A 16787-nucleotide genomic window follows, 5' to 3' on the forward strand; every position below is an offset into this window, starting at 1 on the left:
AAAAAAAACTTAAAATTTGGTTAGCTTTAGTTTTATATTTGTTTGAGTGTTTAGCGTCGATTTAATGGCTTCGTTTGTTGTGAATGCGGACAATTCAACGAGGTGACTCAGTTGCAAGAGCAGAAAGGCTTCAGATGCTGAATGAGAGATAAAGTGATAGTTAGCTTTATTTTTCCAGATGAGCATTCAATGACGATGATGGCTTCGTTCAAGATGAAATTCAGTATGAGAGGTATTCTCAAAACGCAAATCGTCATTAGCAGCGATATTGCTCTTGGTCCGTTTTGCTGAACGTTCTAGTTACACATTCAACTGCTTGCGCAACTCGCTACCCAATCAGAATGTTGTGTATGCGTAAATAAACCGTTCACCTCTATCGCATCTCCCATGTCCTTACACGGGAAAAAAAGAGTTCCCATATTCGTGAACCACAGCCGTGAACTATAGTTCACGGTGTATACTTGAGAAAATTTTGTTCTGGATAGTTGGCCGTGATTTTTAGTTCACGGTCCGTTCCCGTTTTCGGGAACGGATTTTTTTCCGAGTACCATTCTCTTACCCGCAGCTTACCACTTACTGGTTTTTCCCAAAAAGTAAGCAAGTGGGAACACCTCTATATATAATTTCATCTTGGCTACGTTTTGTGTGAATGCAAACCATCGAGCCGAGTCGGTTCTGCGAGCAGGAAGGCCAACAGATTGTTTGGATGCGGTTTTCAACAAATTCAGTTTTTTTCGGCCTTTTTGGTTTTCGGCTTTTTCGATTTTAGGCCTTTTGTGGTACCTTAGAATATTTGTTGATCCATCATGGTAACATATTTTCGGCCTTTTGTGATTCGGCCTTCTGTACGGGTCCCATGATAACATTGCTGGGTATCTGCTAATTGGGTAATCTTATGAAAACACTCAGCACAAATATTTTATTACCTCTCACCCCAGCAGGCCTGGTTTCAATCCCAGTCGGCACCGCCGGGATGTTCTGAAGCATAACATCTCTAATCACGCCATCCTTCGGAAAGGAAGTAAAGCCGTTGGTCCCCGATTCATGAGTTGATGGGTCGATAGGTAGGGTCCAGATGTGGGAGCTGCCTCCCTGGCGTCGGTAGCATTGGTGCTCAGCACGGAAAACATACCAAGGAAAAAAATATTATTCCATCATTATGTAAGCATTATTCAATACGCTCCTCTCCCACTATACAACTTTGTAAATATTTTGCAAATACCCCTCTTGCTTAGTAAGATCTTACTTTAAATAATTCGTCTTCATTTATTATCAACATCCTTGGTTAAGATATTGCTGAAGTACCCTCCATCTCCGAGTTAAGACAAACCCCAACTTTAAACACACCTCTCCATAAAGGATGTATGCTATATTTCAAAAAGAATCACGCTTTTGAAACGAAAACACTGTTTTGTTTGCTACGCGCTTTTTTAGCATTATCACAAGGCCACAGATGCAAAATGGCGTCTGTAAAGATGCGCATATGCAATATTTTTTCTCTAATGTTTATCATCGTTTATGTTTATGCAGCACTCATTTTGAAACCATAAACAATGGAGCTTGTAGCGAATTAGACTGAAATTACCATTTGATTGGCAAAAATCTTTCGGTTTGTTCCGAATGAGCGGAACAAGAGCGGAGCATGCACAGAATTATGTCGGTTTACGTTACACTCTTTCAGATTTTTTAAACTGAGTTTTTACAGAAGTTCAGGGATCTTCTTAGAAATCAATTAAAATTCATAAAAGCTATGACTTAAGAAATGGATTAACCGGAACTTCGAGATTGATGGGAAACTTTTTAAAAGTTTAGCGAATGTCATATAACTTCATGAAACCTCATAAATCTTTAGAAGTTTCATAGTACCTTGAAAACTTTTTAGAACTTCATGAACTGCGTAGAAGTTCTGGATATTTTCTAGAAATGCAACAAATTGTATTGCAGTTCTGTTATTAGTGTAAAAGCTCAGCGAATTTCATAGAAATCCAGTGAACTAGGCGTAAAACTTTAGTGATCAGCGATCTTTGTGCACGTTGAGCGAATTAAGTTGAAAATCGAGAACAAAAAATTTCTTTGAAGTGCAAGGAATTATGTGGAAGTTGAGGTAACTTCATAGCAGCTCGGCTAGAATAATTCAGCGAGTTTTGTAGATGGGAATATTGCTATAAACAAATCGTGTAAGTTCATAAAACTTCGTATAAGTGGACACATTTTTCGAGCAATTCGCAGAACTTTCCACAAACATAGGGAACTTCATAGAGGCTCAGAGAAAGGTTAAATTGATTGGGAAGAAGTTCAGGGAGCTATATTTGAAATCAAAAAATTGAATCAAAAAGAAACTTTGTAGAAGTACATGGAACTTCATATAAGCTTTATAGAACATAGTTCTTCTTTCCTTTATTTAACGTCGGACTCTGTTCCGCAATCTAGTGCCAATCACCGACGGACATCGATTGCCATCCATTGACGACAATCGAATGTGCAGGAAGGCAGCTTCCACACCTGCGTAGGATATCGCACCCATTCAACACACATGGGCCGGGACCAACGGCTTTACTTCCCTTCCGAAGGAAGACGTGACCAGAGATTTTTATGCCTCAGAAAAATCCCACCGACCTCGGCTGGGATTGAACCCAGACCCATCGGGGTGTTAGAAAGCAGTCACGCTTACCACTACACCACCACACTAGAACATAGTTGATATCCATGGATTTTCAATATGATTTCAATAAAGTTCAATAAAGTCTTGAAAAATGCAAAGGTTTATTCAGTATTATTCTGAAGATGAGAAACAATTTTTCACAGAATTTTAAATGTTTTTAAAACTAAGACATAGAGGAAATGGCTCTACTCTAATGTCTATGGATGTAAGATTGGGCGCTAAAAATCTGCTATTTATCAATTTTATCTAGATGAACGCGTCATTGGGGCGGTACTAATGGATATTTTTGGACGCTATTGAAAATTTAGTCGATTGCTGAATTTATGTATGGGCATAAATTAGGGGCTTTTAGGACGACATTACATCCATTTCCCCTATATTCAAAACGAATGAAGTGATTTAACCTTTATATGAGAAGTTTTCGTATAGGCCGTGAAAAGACAATTAATTAAGAAATTCAAAGTCGCAGCAGAGTTTATTTTAGATAATCTTCAAAAAATATCGCATTCCTCCATGCAATGCAAAAATTCTTAAATTCTCTGGGGTGTGCCAGCCCTAGGTCTGGAGGGGCGCCCCCTTATTTACGCCAATGCGGGGTGGTACCAGCACCATGCCGGGTTTCTAATATGGAGGCAGACGTTCTGTTGAACCACCACAAAGGACATGTCATCATCCATTGATAATAAAGCGAATCCAGTACAAAGAATATCCGGTTTTAATCTACTTTCTACTACACAGTAGGTTAGGATTCTACACACGAATAACCATATATGTCCATTTATGTGTTAAATGCGTTCCAAAGATAAAGCTCTCTTCCTCTTTCCGCGTTACTATATAATACATTCACTACATTATGGAAAACATTGTTTGTATATATAAAAATAGAACCGCAATCAGTTGTAAAACTCGCGCTCTTAAATATAGGCACGCCGTACTTCTAGCTGTATTTTCAAGTTCGATTCTGTGAATTCGATATTTATAGCACATTAAAATGAGATTAAGTTTCTGTTCTACACTTTCGTTTTTGAGTATGATTCAGTTGATCGTGTGCGCATATCGTCAACTGTGAGTTTTTTCTTCTTCTAATTTCCTCTGTGTTCTCTTAAAATCAGTCTTAAACCTTATTGTTAGAGGATTGTCTCCGAGTATGCTGGACAATGCGTGGTTTCAATAAATGCTTGCTGCTCTTTGATTCGTTGCGCGTTCGATTAATTGTGTGCACAATTGGTTCATCATGCAAAAAGGCACCGGTCATTTCGTGTAAAATTTTATTTGTGGAGAATCTCGCAGAGATTCATAATGTACTCTATAGATCTACTCTTTAGTTTGTATATCTTAAAGTAAAAATCAAAAATTGATCCTAGAAAATATTCGAATATGAGTATTTTTGTTCAGCTCCGTTTACTACTTGGATGGAAGGAGTAGCTGTTTTAGCTTTTCCGCTTCAGTCAAGCTTACGTCGGCGATTTCACGTTTTCGAGGGGCTTGCACAACCTGGGGCACCAGTTTGGGCCCTAGCAGTTGGTGGTTTTCCGTGTAAATGTCTTCGTTTTCTTCGTTTTTCAGCGCCTTCTCGCTGAACTCGAACGAAGACATGGTTTGGGTGGCGATTTCGTAGGCATTAGCTTGAATGCCAACGTCGCAACTGCGCTTGGAGTTGCGGGAGTTCGTTTTTGTCAGCGATATTCCCGAATAGGAACTGTTCACATTCAGCGGGGACAGTTCCGAGCAGAAGGATGTGAAGGAGGAATCGTTGAAATCGGTGATATTGTTTCGCTCGATCAGTTGCAACTCTTTCTCGCGCTCTTTTTCCCGTTCTTTCTCTCGTTCTCGTTCCCGAGCTTTCTCCTTCTTTTCGTTACGTTGACTCTTCTGGCTAGCCCGAGAGTGTTTCTGGGACTTTCTTATGGTTCCTTGTCTGGAGGAGGACTTCTTACTGCGTACACTTTTGGAACTGTTCTTACTGCCTCGGCCTCCCTCCTTACTGCTTTTCATTCCATCTTTCATGCTGGTAAAATCGTCCCGGCTGGACTGCTTCAGGTTCAGCTTCTCATCGTCACTGGAGTGGTATTCTTCGATTTGACAGCTGGTGTTGTGCGAGTCGGCACGGTTCGACGTTCCAGCTGCTCCGATGTGCTTCAGAATCACATCAAATTTCGAATCCTGAACTTTGAAGGACGCATTGGACTCGTTATCATCCTCCGAGGTAGTTAGCCCGGGTTGATGCAAAAACGGCAGCAGCAATTTGCCATTGGAAATAAAATTATTCAGCTGATCCGCATCCATGCCACCGATACCTGTTCTCCGTTGCATATTGTTAGCTCCGAAAAATTGGCTATTTCCACTGGTGGACGAATGTCTACCCTTTTGAATTGCTGTAATGATTTGAGATTCCACCGAGGTGCTACTCTCTTTCCGACTATATCTACGGCCGGATGCCGTGAAATCTCGCCGCCGGTGGTGTCTATTTTTTTGATGATGCTTGCTACTACTTACTCCACTGCGGCTTCTGCTGGCCACCTTGGTCTTCATCTCGGCAATCTTCACCGAAACCTGAGAATCTATGGAATTCCTCCTCGACTCCACCGACACGTGCCTCACACTGAAGCTGATCTCCGAATCTACCGAATTTTTCCTTGGATCATGGCTGGAGCTAGTTGCCGCCCCGGTCAAAGCGTACCTCCTGTTCACAAACCGTGGCAAATTGTTCGCCCACGTCGAACTGAAGTCGTGACTCCCAATCGCCGAATTGATATCGAACTTCAAACCAACGGGGTCGGTGTGGGAGTTGTGAAAGGAGATCGACAACCGTCCCTGGTTTTGAAATTCCTTCCTCTTCGCAAAAGCCTGAGCGATAACTTTATGCTTCTGTAGTTTCACGGGTTCCTCGACATCTGGTCGGAAGCGCCTCCGAAAATAACGACCCCACGTTTCCAAGGTGGAGTTGGTCCAAACCCACGAAGACATCACGATACCCGACGCGAATAAGCAAATCAGATGAAGCTGTAGGATTGCCACACTTGGGCGACTCTGAAGCTTGCAAGCGCTCGTCACATCCGTGTACGTCGACGAAATCTGACAGATGATGTACTTTTTAAGCGCCAGTGCCCAACTTTCAGTGTTTTTGAACTCATGAATGTGGCAGAAAATGGTCGCAACGATGAACACAAACGTGAACATTGTACAGATTCCCATCCGGACAATTGTCTGTCGGATTTTCTTACTAGCACGAGCCGAGATAATCTCCTTGCTAGATATCTTCAGCTTGATCAGCGTCAGCAGTCCTCTTCCTAGGAAGTACCCTCCAATGAACAGAACACAAGCCACCGGCCCCAGCAGAAAGCCCGCCCTAATCGGATGATTCAAGTACCCCACGAAGCAAATCCCAACCGTACTGTTTCCATCGATCTCACTCAGAGCCATGATCGTTATCGTCAGCACCAGCGGCAGTGACCACGCAATCAAATGGAAGTACGATCCCTTCTTATCGATCCTATCCTGAATTTTCCCAATAGCTTTGAAGCTCATATGCCACACGTAGGTGAAAATGACGAACCAAACCATGGCCGCAATTAGGAAGTAGTAAACCAAAATAAACACCACAATACACGAGAGATTCTCACCGGCACTGGGTTCCGAAATGCGCAGAGTTCCATCCTTGCGACAGACGATGTCCTCCCGACTACCAGGAGTGAATTGAGCAAGCCAGCTAAAATACAAGAAACTTTTTAGTATCAATCCGCATACAAACCTACATTTGACGCAGGCCACTTACCCCAAACAGGACACCATGAAGCAAAAGTTGATGTAGAAGATCACCAACGCCGGATACTTGTTCGCATTGTGCCAATCGATCGCAAACGTTGCGATCGTAAACAAATTGAACGTCAGGCAGACTCCGGCACCCCACGCGATCAACTTGTGAATCTGACGGTGCTCGTGATCGGTGAACAGTGGATCTTTGCACTGCAGGCCGCATCCCTCGATATCTACAATCAACCAAACATTGAGACCCATAATTTCTCACCACGAAAAGCTTCAGCATCGACACCAACCTTTATAGTAATTCGCAGGGGAATCCGCTCCGACCAGCGGTTTCAGACACTGCCCCGTAGCGTTGAACTTCATCTCCTCCCGCACGTCATTGTTGCACTTCGACGGATACAGCGTTTCGTTGCACTTGAGGAACTCCGGAAAGTAGCTGGTATTGTACAGTATCCGACACGGTTCCAGCGTGATCTTGCACATCTCCAACGAAGGCAGGTACACCATGTCCCGTCCGTTGATCTTTTCGCATTTGGGCGTAAAGACTGCACACAGGAACGGTTGGATGACGGCCCAACACTTTGGCACGTGGCGCAGCGCATTGTACTGGTACAGTTTGTCGTGGGTTTGCTCCTGGCTGAACGAATCGGTCAGATCGAGACTGATGGAGGAATACGGCAGCGGCGAGCCCAGGCAGGACTTGTGCCGGATCGGTTCACACTTGGCCGGCCGTACGCAGTAGATGTAACGCATCTCGCGGCCATCGAACCAGGTTTTGTCATCTTTGCCTTTCTTGCCGTGCATCCGGAAGTTCCGCGTCCCATTGATCGGTTCCAAGCGGGGCGACTCCGCCGGGGTTATGAGATTCGTGGACGGTGTGAATTCTTTCGCGTAGTTTTGGGTTCCGAAAAGAACTAAGGCGACCAAGATCACCGCACACAGGTGGGATGCCATTCTGTATGGTACTGGAACGGTGCAAGTGAGGAAGAAGAATAAGCATTTTTTTTGCATTTGAATTTAATTTTAATTTACAAAATACGTTGTCCGTTTGATTTTTTTTTTAATTTAATTGCGTGCTGCAGTATAAAATCTTACACCCTGTTTATTTTTTATATAGCTTCTTTTTGTGATGTGTATTACTATTTTAGGTTAGGTTTCATTGATTTCGGTTTAGATTTGTATGTCAGATATTGAAACCCGTAACATAATGAAGAATTCAAGGACATAAAATAGAAACAAAAAAGGTTATGACTAGCGATTAGTGGGTTGGAAAGGAAGGTACTCTAAATGTCTTAGCTACTAAGTTGATTAGTTAAGGCTAACCTTTAGTTCCAGACTGTGGCAAAGCGTAAGTCTTTCACGATTTGACACTTCGGAGTCCCTTCGAATCTCGAAAAGGATTACGGCAAGGTGTTGAGTTTTCGTGTCGTTTTGGAAGATGTGCTCAGAAGAGCGGAGATAGACGCAAGTGGTACGATCTTCAAGAAGTCCGTTCAGCTTCTTGGCTTCATCGATGACATCGACATCAAGGTACGAACCTTTGAGACGATGCTAGAAATGTACATCACACTGAAAGCTGAGGATTTGAGCATGGAATATCCAAGAGCTGCGGAAAATAAGCAGGAACAACTAGGTATACTTTTGAAACTCCACAAATCATCGAAAAGTTCCAAAAGCTGAACGGAAAGTTTATCGTTATTTTATTAGCTCTTGGTACTCGGGGCAACTTACTTTCGAAAGCCCAGATACGTTTAGAACATCGAAAACATGGAGAACTCTCGAAGCTCGTTTATAAGCTTAGGAAACTTGCAGCACTGCGTCTGCACCTCTAAATGGAAAAAGATGAAAGACTAAGATGACATGCCTTAAGTACGATATTTAAGAAAAAACAACCTCTCACCCCTTTCGTCACTTTTTCTCTGTACCTAATGCATTGGATACCACACAATTGTAAAAACCCCTCCCGCTTATAGCGTGATGTACTTAATGGATGCTCCCTAACAGAAACATTCAAACTCCCGGAGATCAACAATGTTTTGCAATTTCGAAATGAATAAGAAAACAAGCCTGAGGCGTAGATCTTATTCAGGTTCTACACTAGAAACAGTATGAACAATTCTCAAGCTATTAGCCCCAGGAATAGAGTCCACTAGAGTTCTGTGTAATTTTCCCAGAAGTGCTGAATTCTTTCCATTGAAGATCATAAAGAAAGCTCATGTGGACTTCCTACAGAAGATCTGATGAACTTCTACCTTAAGTCCTGTGGAATTTCTGCAGCAGCTAAGCACAGCAGGCTTGAAAACATTCCACAGAATTTTTTTGAATTTTGCGAACCTTCCATATATGAACTATTCCCTGCATCCTGCCAGTATCCTTTAGAATTCTCCAGAATACTAACTTAGAAATTATTACCGACTTCGTCATTTTTTACCGAACTTTCAACAGCTTCGGTAAAACTTTGACCCTCATTTCAAAAGCCGTTTCACTAAATTGTAATTTCAAAACACTGTCAGCCTTGTGGGGCTTCTCTTAGCTCAGTCGGTATAGGCGCAGCTATAAAGCAAGACCATGCTGGATTTGGCTGGGTTCGAATCCCGGTCCGGGTTTAGGAATTTTACGTATTGTAAAAGTCCTCGACTTCCCTGGGCATGAAGTATTACAATTATACTAATGCAAAAATGGTACAAGCATCGAAAGCTCTCAATTAATAACTGTGGAAGTGCATCTAGAACACTAAGTTGAGAGCACGCAATAAGCTAATATTATGCGATAAACAATAAGCTTGACATGCGAAGTAGTAGTAGTAGTAGTAGTAGTAGTAGTAGTAGCAAGTCAGCCTTGTTTAAATAATCGAGTCTTGCCATTGTGGTGAGGTTTTGCTAGTTTTGAAGCTTTTAAAATGCCTGATTTTTACCGAACTCTTTATCTGTCGAAAGTTCGGTAAAAAATAACCCAAGTCGGTAATCATTTCTAAGTGTGTACCTGTTGTTATATATTGTTAGTTAAGCCGTAGAGAAAGACGTAGAGTTTTGGATATATTGGCAGTCCGATAGCGTCAGACGGCGGGACCAAAGTTGAAGAAATGCTTGAAAAGTAAACCAGATTAGTCGAAGCTTCAAAATTTTAATACAGGTCCTCATGAACCGATGCCTGCGGTACGTAATTCGTGCTTTGTAGCCTCACAATTATTGGGTCTCGAATGCTGCGTAATGTGGAAAGTAGAGCTAGATTAGAATCTGGCAGAATTCGCAGCACCACAGAACGAATTACTATAATTTTGCTGTATTCAGGAGAGTATCATAAATTATTCTTGATTCTTTGCTTAATCCGAAGTAAAATGATAAATTTCTAGTAAATTTTACGTAAAGAAGGAAGGAGAAGAAAGGAACACAAAGACAAACAAAACTATGATAACTATTAAGCTGAATGTTATATTAAATAAAAATGAAATAAAATAGGTCCTATTTTGAACGGATTTGATCAGAACCTTGAATTCTTTGGCCTTGCTGCCTTGTAATTGGATAGGTTTTCTAGACGTTACCAACTTATTAGTAAAAGAGAGATGCTATTATACTCCATTATATTATTGCCATCACAAATTTCCACTAGTGTTCTCTAGTTCATTTTTCTAGTCAAAACGTTCATTCATGACGCAACCAGTAATGGAATGATTCTCAAACTTCCAAACAAAGATAACAATTGTAAACAATGTACATACCATGAAAACAATCCTCTCGACCTTCCTCCCAATCGACTGCCGTTGATCACTCCCGGGCGGAGCACCCAGGCTGAACAATAACAATAAAACTAATAACAACTCGTTCCTCAGCCAGCGTATAAAGTTATGAACGATGATGGTGATGCTACTTCCCCACGTATCTTCCTTCCCGTGTCCCCCCGTTGGACTTCAATCCGTACCTTCGCAAAAACTGTTCCGAATGTGGTGTAGGATTTTATTATGGCACAGTCACTATTTCACACGGCGGACTCCTGATGTGCATATTAATTGACTAATTGAATTTAGTGTGCGCGCAACGAGTGAGCATTTAATTATTCGCGCGACTCGCACTCACATCCACCCACGCCAATTATCTTCCCCAATCAACAAACAATGTTCACACATCGGGTTCACGGATGTTTTAGGTCTGTTGTCGCCACCATTGTATAGCACGTACAGGCACTTCCGATTACTGCTGCGAATAAAATGGTTGCATATTGCCTCCCGGAACTTGAACCTGGCAACTTGCAGGGATGCACGGAACACACAATCGGATGCAAATCTGCGCACTTTCAAACCCTTTCAAACCGATGCGAGTGTTCTTCCCTTTTTTCTGATGGACTGTGAATGGTTTTCTTCTTACTTCTAAGCAGGAACGCGGCGCACACACATCAACTAAAAGGACCACCCATGCAGCACTGTGGATGTTGAAAGTTCCATCTCTCCAAGCTCCTCCGCGAAGGAAGGAAAGCGTATATGCGAACACTAACAACAACAAGAGCACACGGCACGGATAAAATTTAAAAGATAAATGAAAATGCCACCCGAAAAATGCGAAGAAGATGAGCGATCACGACGAACGAAACGAACGTCTCCTCCGACTGGTTGACGTTTTGTCGGTTTTTGGTGTTTACGGTGTTTACTTTTTTCCTACGCTTATTCGTCGTTGTGTTGGTTAGTGTGAAGCGGGTTGTGAAGCAGAGCATAGTGAGCCAAAATATTCAGGGGTTATTTTGTTCGTGTGAATGATTATTGTTAGTTTACACTCAGCGAATGAATCGGTTTCTTTAATTTTGAATATTATTAAATAATTAAGAGCATATTTCCATTACGTCGATAGCAACATTCGCAACGATCGGAGAAAAATATGGTTTGGTTTTGATAACCGAAAAGTTATTCCTATTTCAAATTAAACACATAGGGTTAATGTCCCTAATATTGGACCCATACATAAATATCGAATCCATTTTGTTTTCTCCAGATGACGCATTTTTCCAAGAGTGGCTTAAGAATCTGAGAGAAAAAATAATCGAAAATGAAAAATTCTTAAACCATTCTAGAAAGAGATGAACAAAAAACTTATTTTTTTCCAAAGTAGGGGGAGGAGGGGCATAGTGAGCATCCCGCAGTTTGGCTCTGGATCTCCAGATGCATGAAACAAATCAACTGGTAGTAGGTTCATAATCATTATGATATTGATCCTACCACCAACCAATTTGTTCCGAACGGCCGGAAGTGCAAGCTGGTGCTAATTCCCATAAAACATCATGTGGTTTGTGCACAGTCAGTTTTTAACTACACAGCAAAAGAAATATCGATCAACGTACTTCAAGCTGATGTATGAAATCCGCGGATGTAATATTATAGTACGTTCAGACTACAGAGTTATAACATGTTATTCCGCTATCTTGATGGTGGTTTCTGTGTTGCAATTATTTGACAACCGTTATAACATGTTATAACGCTGTAGTCTGAACGTACTATTACATTTTTTTTGCAATTACATCAATATTTGATACACGGAATAAATTACGTCTGAACAGAGCACATAACTCTAGGTTCCGTGAGGTGTCATAGTTTGTTTTTTTATACACTATATAGTGCAGCGTTTCTCTTCATTTTTTTTTTTTTTTTCATTTTCTTCTTTTGAAATTTAATAAGTCTTGCAGTATGTTTTGCACCTCTCTGAGTTTCTAGGCCATCCCTTTACAAAACTCCCTTATTTTTTACAAAATTTCCTCAACTCTCCTAATTCTACGAAGCTTTCTGAACATCCTCGAACTTCTGGAAAGGCCCCCATCACGCCTCATCATCTATAAATGTTCTTGAACATCTGGAAAGTTCCTTGAAATTTTACGAAGTTCAAAAAACATCTAAGAAGTTCATTGAGCTTTTTTGCTTTGTTGAAGTAAGATATCTGACAAACTGCAACGAAGTTCCCTAAACTGTAGCAAGGATCCCTGAAGTTCTTATAAGTTCTGTACATCCAAAATAATCCGAGCACATCAAAAGTACAACACAAATTTCGCATTATATTTCAATTGTAATTGTTTATTTCAGAGTTATGGGATGTAATTTAAAAATTCACGAAGTCAAATCAGTTAGTAAGGGAAGGTCCATTAATTATGTCACGCAAATTTGTCCCATTTTCAGGGAGAGGTAAAATCTCCAACAGCCGATTACCTCGGCATTTACTTTTGCTGATATCTCAGCAAAATCTTATTTGTAGCTGAGTCTCGGCAATTTTTTTACTGAATCTCAGCAAAATAAATTGCAAAACTACTCGGCTGTTGGAATCTCGGCGAAAAAAATTAAGTATGGACCTTAATTTTGTTTTGTATGGGCCCATGCATTAATTATGTCACGCTAAATCGAGCCTAAAATTACCCCCTCCCCCCCTATCGTGACGTTTTTCCTATACCTAATGCATTGCTTGTCACAAAATCTTAGACACAACCCTTAGAGCGTGACATAAGGTATGCATCAACCCTATGGCTCGTCACAGCTTCCAAAAATCCCTCCCCCTAAAAGTGTGACATAATTAATGGACGATCCCTAATCTCGGCAAGTTTTTCACTGAAATCCAGCAAAATAAAATGCCGAGCTTCTCGGTGGTGCCCATTTCGGCAAAAAACAGAAACCACCATCAAGATAGCGCTATAACATGTTATAACTCTGTAGTCTGAACAAGGCATAAAGGAAGTATAATACCGGATTTTGATTTTTTTTTCTCAATATTTCAGAGTACAGACAATGGAAAAAGTTCAAGGATCCGATGTTTTGAAAGTTTTGTGTGATACTAAACATAAAATTTTTATGAAGATCCCAAACCTAGGAACAATTTTGCATCTTAAATTTAGTTTTTTTTAAAGTGTTAACAGCCTTATGAACAATCTACCTATATATATAAAAATGAATTTCTGTCTGTCTGACCCTTATTATTATAATAATAGACTCGGAAACTACTGAACCGATCGGCGTGAAAATTTGTTTGCAGGGGTTTTTGGGGCAGGGAAAGATTGTTATGATGGTTTGAGACCCCTCCCTCCTCTGTACCCCCCCCCCCCCCTTACAGTTACAGGGGCTTCAATACAAATGAAACAGAAATTTTTGCATAATTCGAGAACTAATCAAGCAAATGGAACCAAATTTGGCATGTGGAGGTCATAGAAAGTAGCCCCTTAGATAAGAGGGGAAGGGGCTACGTACAATATAGCATGTTCTTTTTTTAATTGGCGCATAAACTCAAGCTAATATTGAATCCCGAGCAAGACCGGGCACACTCAGTTAGTCAATAATAAAATTAATTGTTTTGTTTCGAATTCGTCACACCTATTATGTCCCCTCGTCGTCTGCAAAATAATAAAAACCTTATCCACGTATAAAACAGATTTATTAGAAAATATGACATCCTCGTTGTAATTCACCTTTGTAAGCGAACAAAATAAAGTCGATATAATAAACTTACAGTCCTAGAGAGGGGAAATTCGAGTCCCTTCCTGCTTTGGTGCCATATATCATACTTGACTTCGCTTCTGGTTTATAGCACTCGACACCCTGGACGATCGGGTACCGCCCCGGGACGGAGCATACTCCTTGATCATATCGTTCTCCACCGTGATCAGATAGTCGGGACAGTCCTTGATGTGAGCGGTCATTAGGCTCTTGTGAACCAAGTGCATCGCGTTAAAGGGGCACGGTTCCAGCTGCTTTCCGACGTATTGTTTCTTGCATTTGATGATGTGATATGGCAAGCGGTAGCGTATGATTCGGTGCTCCTTGTTGTACGGGCAAGTAACCAGTTCATCGTCCATATTGCAACGATTGGATCGCTCTGCAGGATCAAACAAAATGCTTACCAATACAAAATGGAACAACACCAAAAGAATGCAGCGAGGATCAAATTACCTGGATCAATATATTGCACGCCGTCGAAACTTGCTGAGTTTTAACTTTAGATTTTCTGGAATATTAACGAATCCAGCTTAACGTACCAATATAATTATATAGTTAGTCGTAGCAATTTCGAGTATACTAAATTTTAGTATTAATTTCACTGCGAATCGCGCGGAGCAGCGTCGTCAAAGCAAAACTGAATCAAAACAAAATCAGACAATCAAATCCGCATCCTGTCACTTTCCGGCTTATGATGGCAACAATCGAAAAATGCTTCACATCATTCTTCACATAATTCTCGCGACACTTTTCAAATAGACCAATGTAACATATCCACCATTTTGAGAAAATCGAAGTTGAAGTTCGACAGATTTTTATTTTAACTGCTTGGAAAAAAATACATTGCTATAAATACTATTTTTACTGTTTTCAGTGAATAATATCATTGAAAATTCAGTACACGGATAGAAATCTCCTTATACGTTTTGGCAAATTTGCTGATTATTCATAAAATGTATAAGTCAACTAATAACCAGACGCCTTGCAAAGAGTTAATGAAGATCATGTGTCAAATGAAATGTATAATCGGTCACACATACCTTTTATGCATTCTTGTAGGACCTATGTGGTCTGTCTTATGGAATGTATAAGGCTTATGTTTTGGCAAAAATGTATAAGTGAAACACATGAATAAAATAATTGATTTTCGTTTCGTGTAGAAACGGTAAAATTTCAATTTTACTTTGAATTTCATGCTACAATATAGAGAAGAAAAAACACATAGGACGTTTTGACTAGTCAAGTTGTTCATCGGACATGTTACATTATTCATACACTTATACATTTTTGCCAAAACATCAGCCTTATAGTACGTTCAGACTACAGACACAGGAGTGGAACTTCGGATCAGAAAGTGGCTCCACTTGCCATTTGCGAACACTAGCGCACCTAGCGGTAGAAGGCATCTTCTGCCTGCAGTTAAGATAGGCAGCATGCTATTATAGTGTGAGTGCACATTAGAGTGATGCAAAATTTGAAATTTTCGCTCCACAATACTTAAACGATTCCAAATCGGATCCTGACTAACCTCTCAAAATTTGAACCCATTTGGTGAGAAACTGAAATGGCACAAACCATTTGAAGTTTGTATGGGAATTACTATGGTAAAACCAAGATTTTTGTTCATGTCTATCCTATAATTCACCATATTGGTCTGCTTAAAAAACTTTCAATTTTACTTGTAGGAAATTTTCCCAGCTACAACTTTGCTAAAGACCACTTTTTGATTAAATGCAAGGATCAAAAGTTATTAATGGTTCAATGCACTGATGTCTTATGATCATGCTCAATCAACTGCTCAGCAGGCAACATTGGTGTTTCTGGGGCGTTGAATAGGACACAACAATCATGGCTACTATGTCACACTGCAAAATACAGTGTTGCCTACAGAGCAGCGGCTTGATCATGTCATAAGTTTACCAATCTCTTAAATAATTAATAACTTTTTCCTGTCTCGTTTAACATAGAAACAATCTTCAGCAAAGTTGTAGCTGAGAAAATTTTCTATCAGAATGGCTATCAAACTGTTTATTAGCTCAATATGGAAAAAGACTAGATGACAATGAACAAAAAGTTGAGATTTCCCATAGTAATTTACATGTAAACTTCAAATGACTTGTGCGAAGTCTGTTTCTAACCAAATGAGTTGTAACTTTGGGAGGCTAATCAGGACCCGATTTGAAACCATTTAAGCACTGTGGAGCGAAAAAGTCAAATTTTGCATCAGTCTAGTGCACATAGAAAGCCCGTGTGGAACGCTACCACAACACATCGGTTGTTGAGCAGAAAAACGAAACACTTTTTGATTCACCGATTTGTTTGCACTTCCCCTTCTGTTCTGTGCTACAGAGTTATAACATGTTATAGCACTATCTTGATGGTGGTTTCTGTGTTGCAATTATTTGACAACCGTTATAACATGTTATAACTCTCCAGTCTGGACAGCGTTTTATACATTCCATAAGACAATCCACATAGGTCCTATAAGAATGCATAAAAGGTATGTGTGACCGCTTATATATTTCATTTGACACATGATCTTCATTAACTTTTTGCAAGGCGTCTGCTTATTACTTTATTAGTTAACTTATACATTTTATGAATAATCAGCAATAGAAATTTACCAAAAGGTATAATGAGATTTCTATCCGTGTAACGAAAGAGAAAGTCGGCGAAGAGAATCGATCAATGTTACTTAGGACATAATGCAATGTTCAGCTTGACATTTTGAGGTTAATAAGCCCTCTGCACTGAACGAATTTGACATATTCCTGTTATGTGGAAGTCTAATAAATTTGCGCTATAAGATAATCCATTGAAAATGATATGATTGAAAATGTGTCAGATAAATTCTATATGAATATCTGATACATTTACAATGCTGATAATTTGGTAACTTTTATATGA

General features: G+C 40.2%; 1 protein-coding gene across 1 annotated transcript; it reads right to left on the minus strand.

The window, feature by feature from the left end:
- Positions 1–3684: 3684 nt before the first annotated feature.
- On the minus strand, positions 3685–10296 carry smo (smoothened). Its single transcript, XM_065233989.1, has 4 exons — positions 10146–10296; positions 6718–7392; positions 6438–6651; positions 3685–6371 (listed from the first exon to the last, which is right to left on the minus strand). Exons 2-4 carry the CDS (start codon positions 7379–7381, stop codon positions 4067–4069), a joined length of 3183 nt encoding a protein of 1060 aa, XP_065090061.1. The 5' UTR covers positions 7382–7392; positions 10146–10296; the 3' UTR covers positions 3685–4066.
- Between the last annotated feature and the right edge of the window lie 6491 nt (positions 10297–16787).

The sequence above is a fragment of the Ochlerotatus camptorhynchus genome, unplaced genomic scaffold (genome assembly GCF_037179485.1).
Source record: "Ochlerotatus camptorhynchus isolate MF236.1 unplaced genomic scaffold, CSIRO-AGI_Acam_v1.1 ptg000037l, whole genome shotgun sequence".
Lineage (NCBI taxonomy): Eukaryota > Metazoa > Arthropoda > Insecta > Diptera > Culicidae > Ochlerotatus > Ochlerotatus camptorhynchus.

Bases quoted from the DNA above. Each gene is read 5' to 3' on its own strand.
- smo (XM_065233989.1), bottom strand. From the start codon at position 7,381: ATGGCATCCCACCTGTGTGCGGTGATCTTGGTCGCCTTAGTTCTTTTC. The intron at 6,652-6,717 runs GTTGGTGTCGAT...GGTTGATTGTAG, and splicing joins CCCTGCGAATTACTATAAAG to ATATCGAGGGATGCGGCCTG. The intron at 6,372-6,437 runs GTAAGTGGCCTG...CTTGTATTTTAG, and splicing joins TTCATGGTGTCCTGTTTGGG to CTGGCTTGCTCAATTCACTC.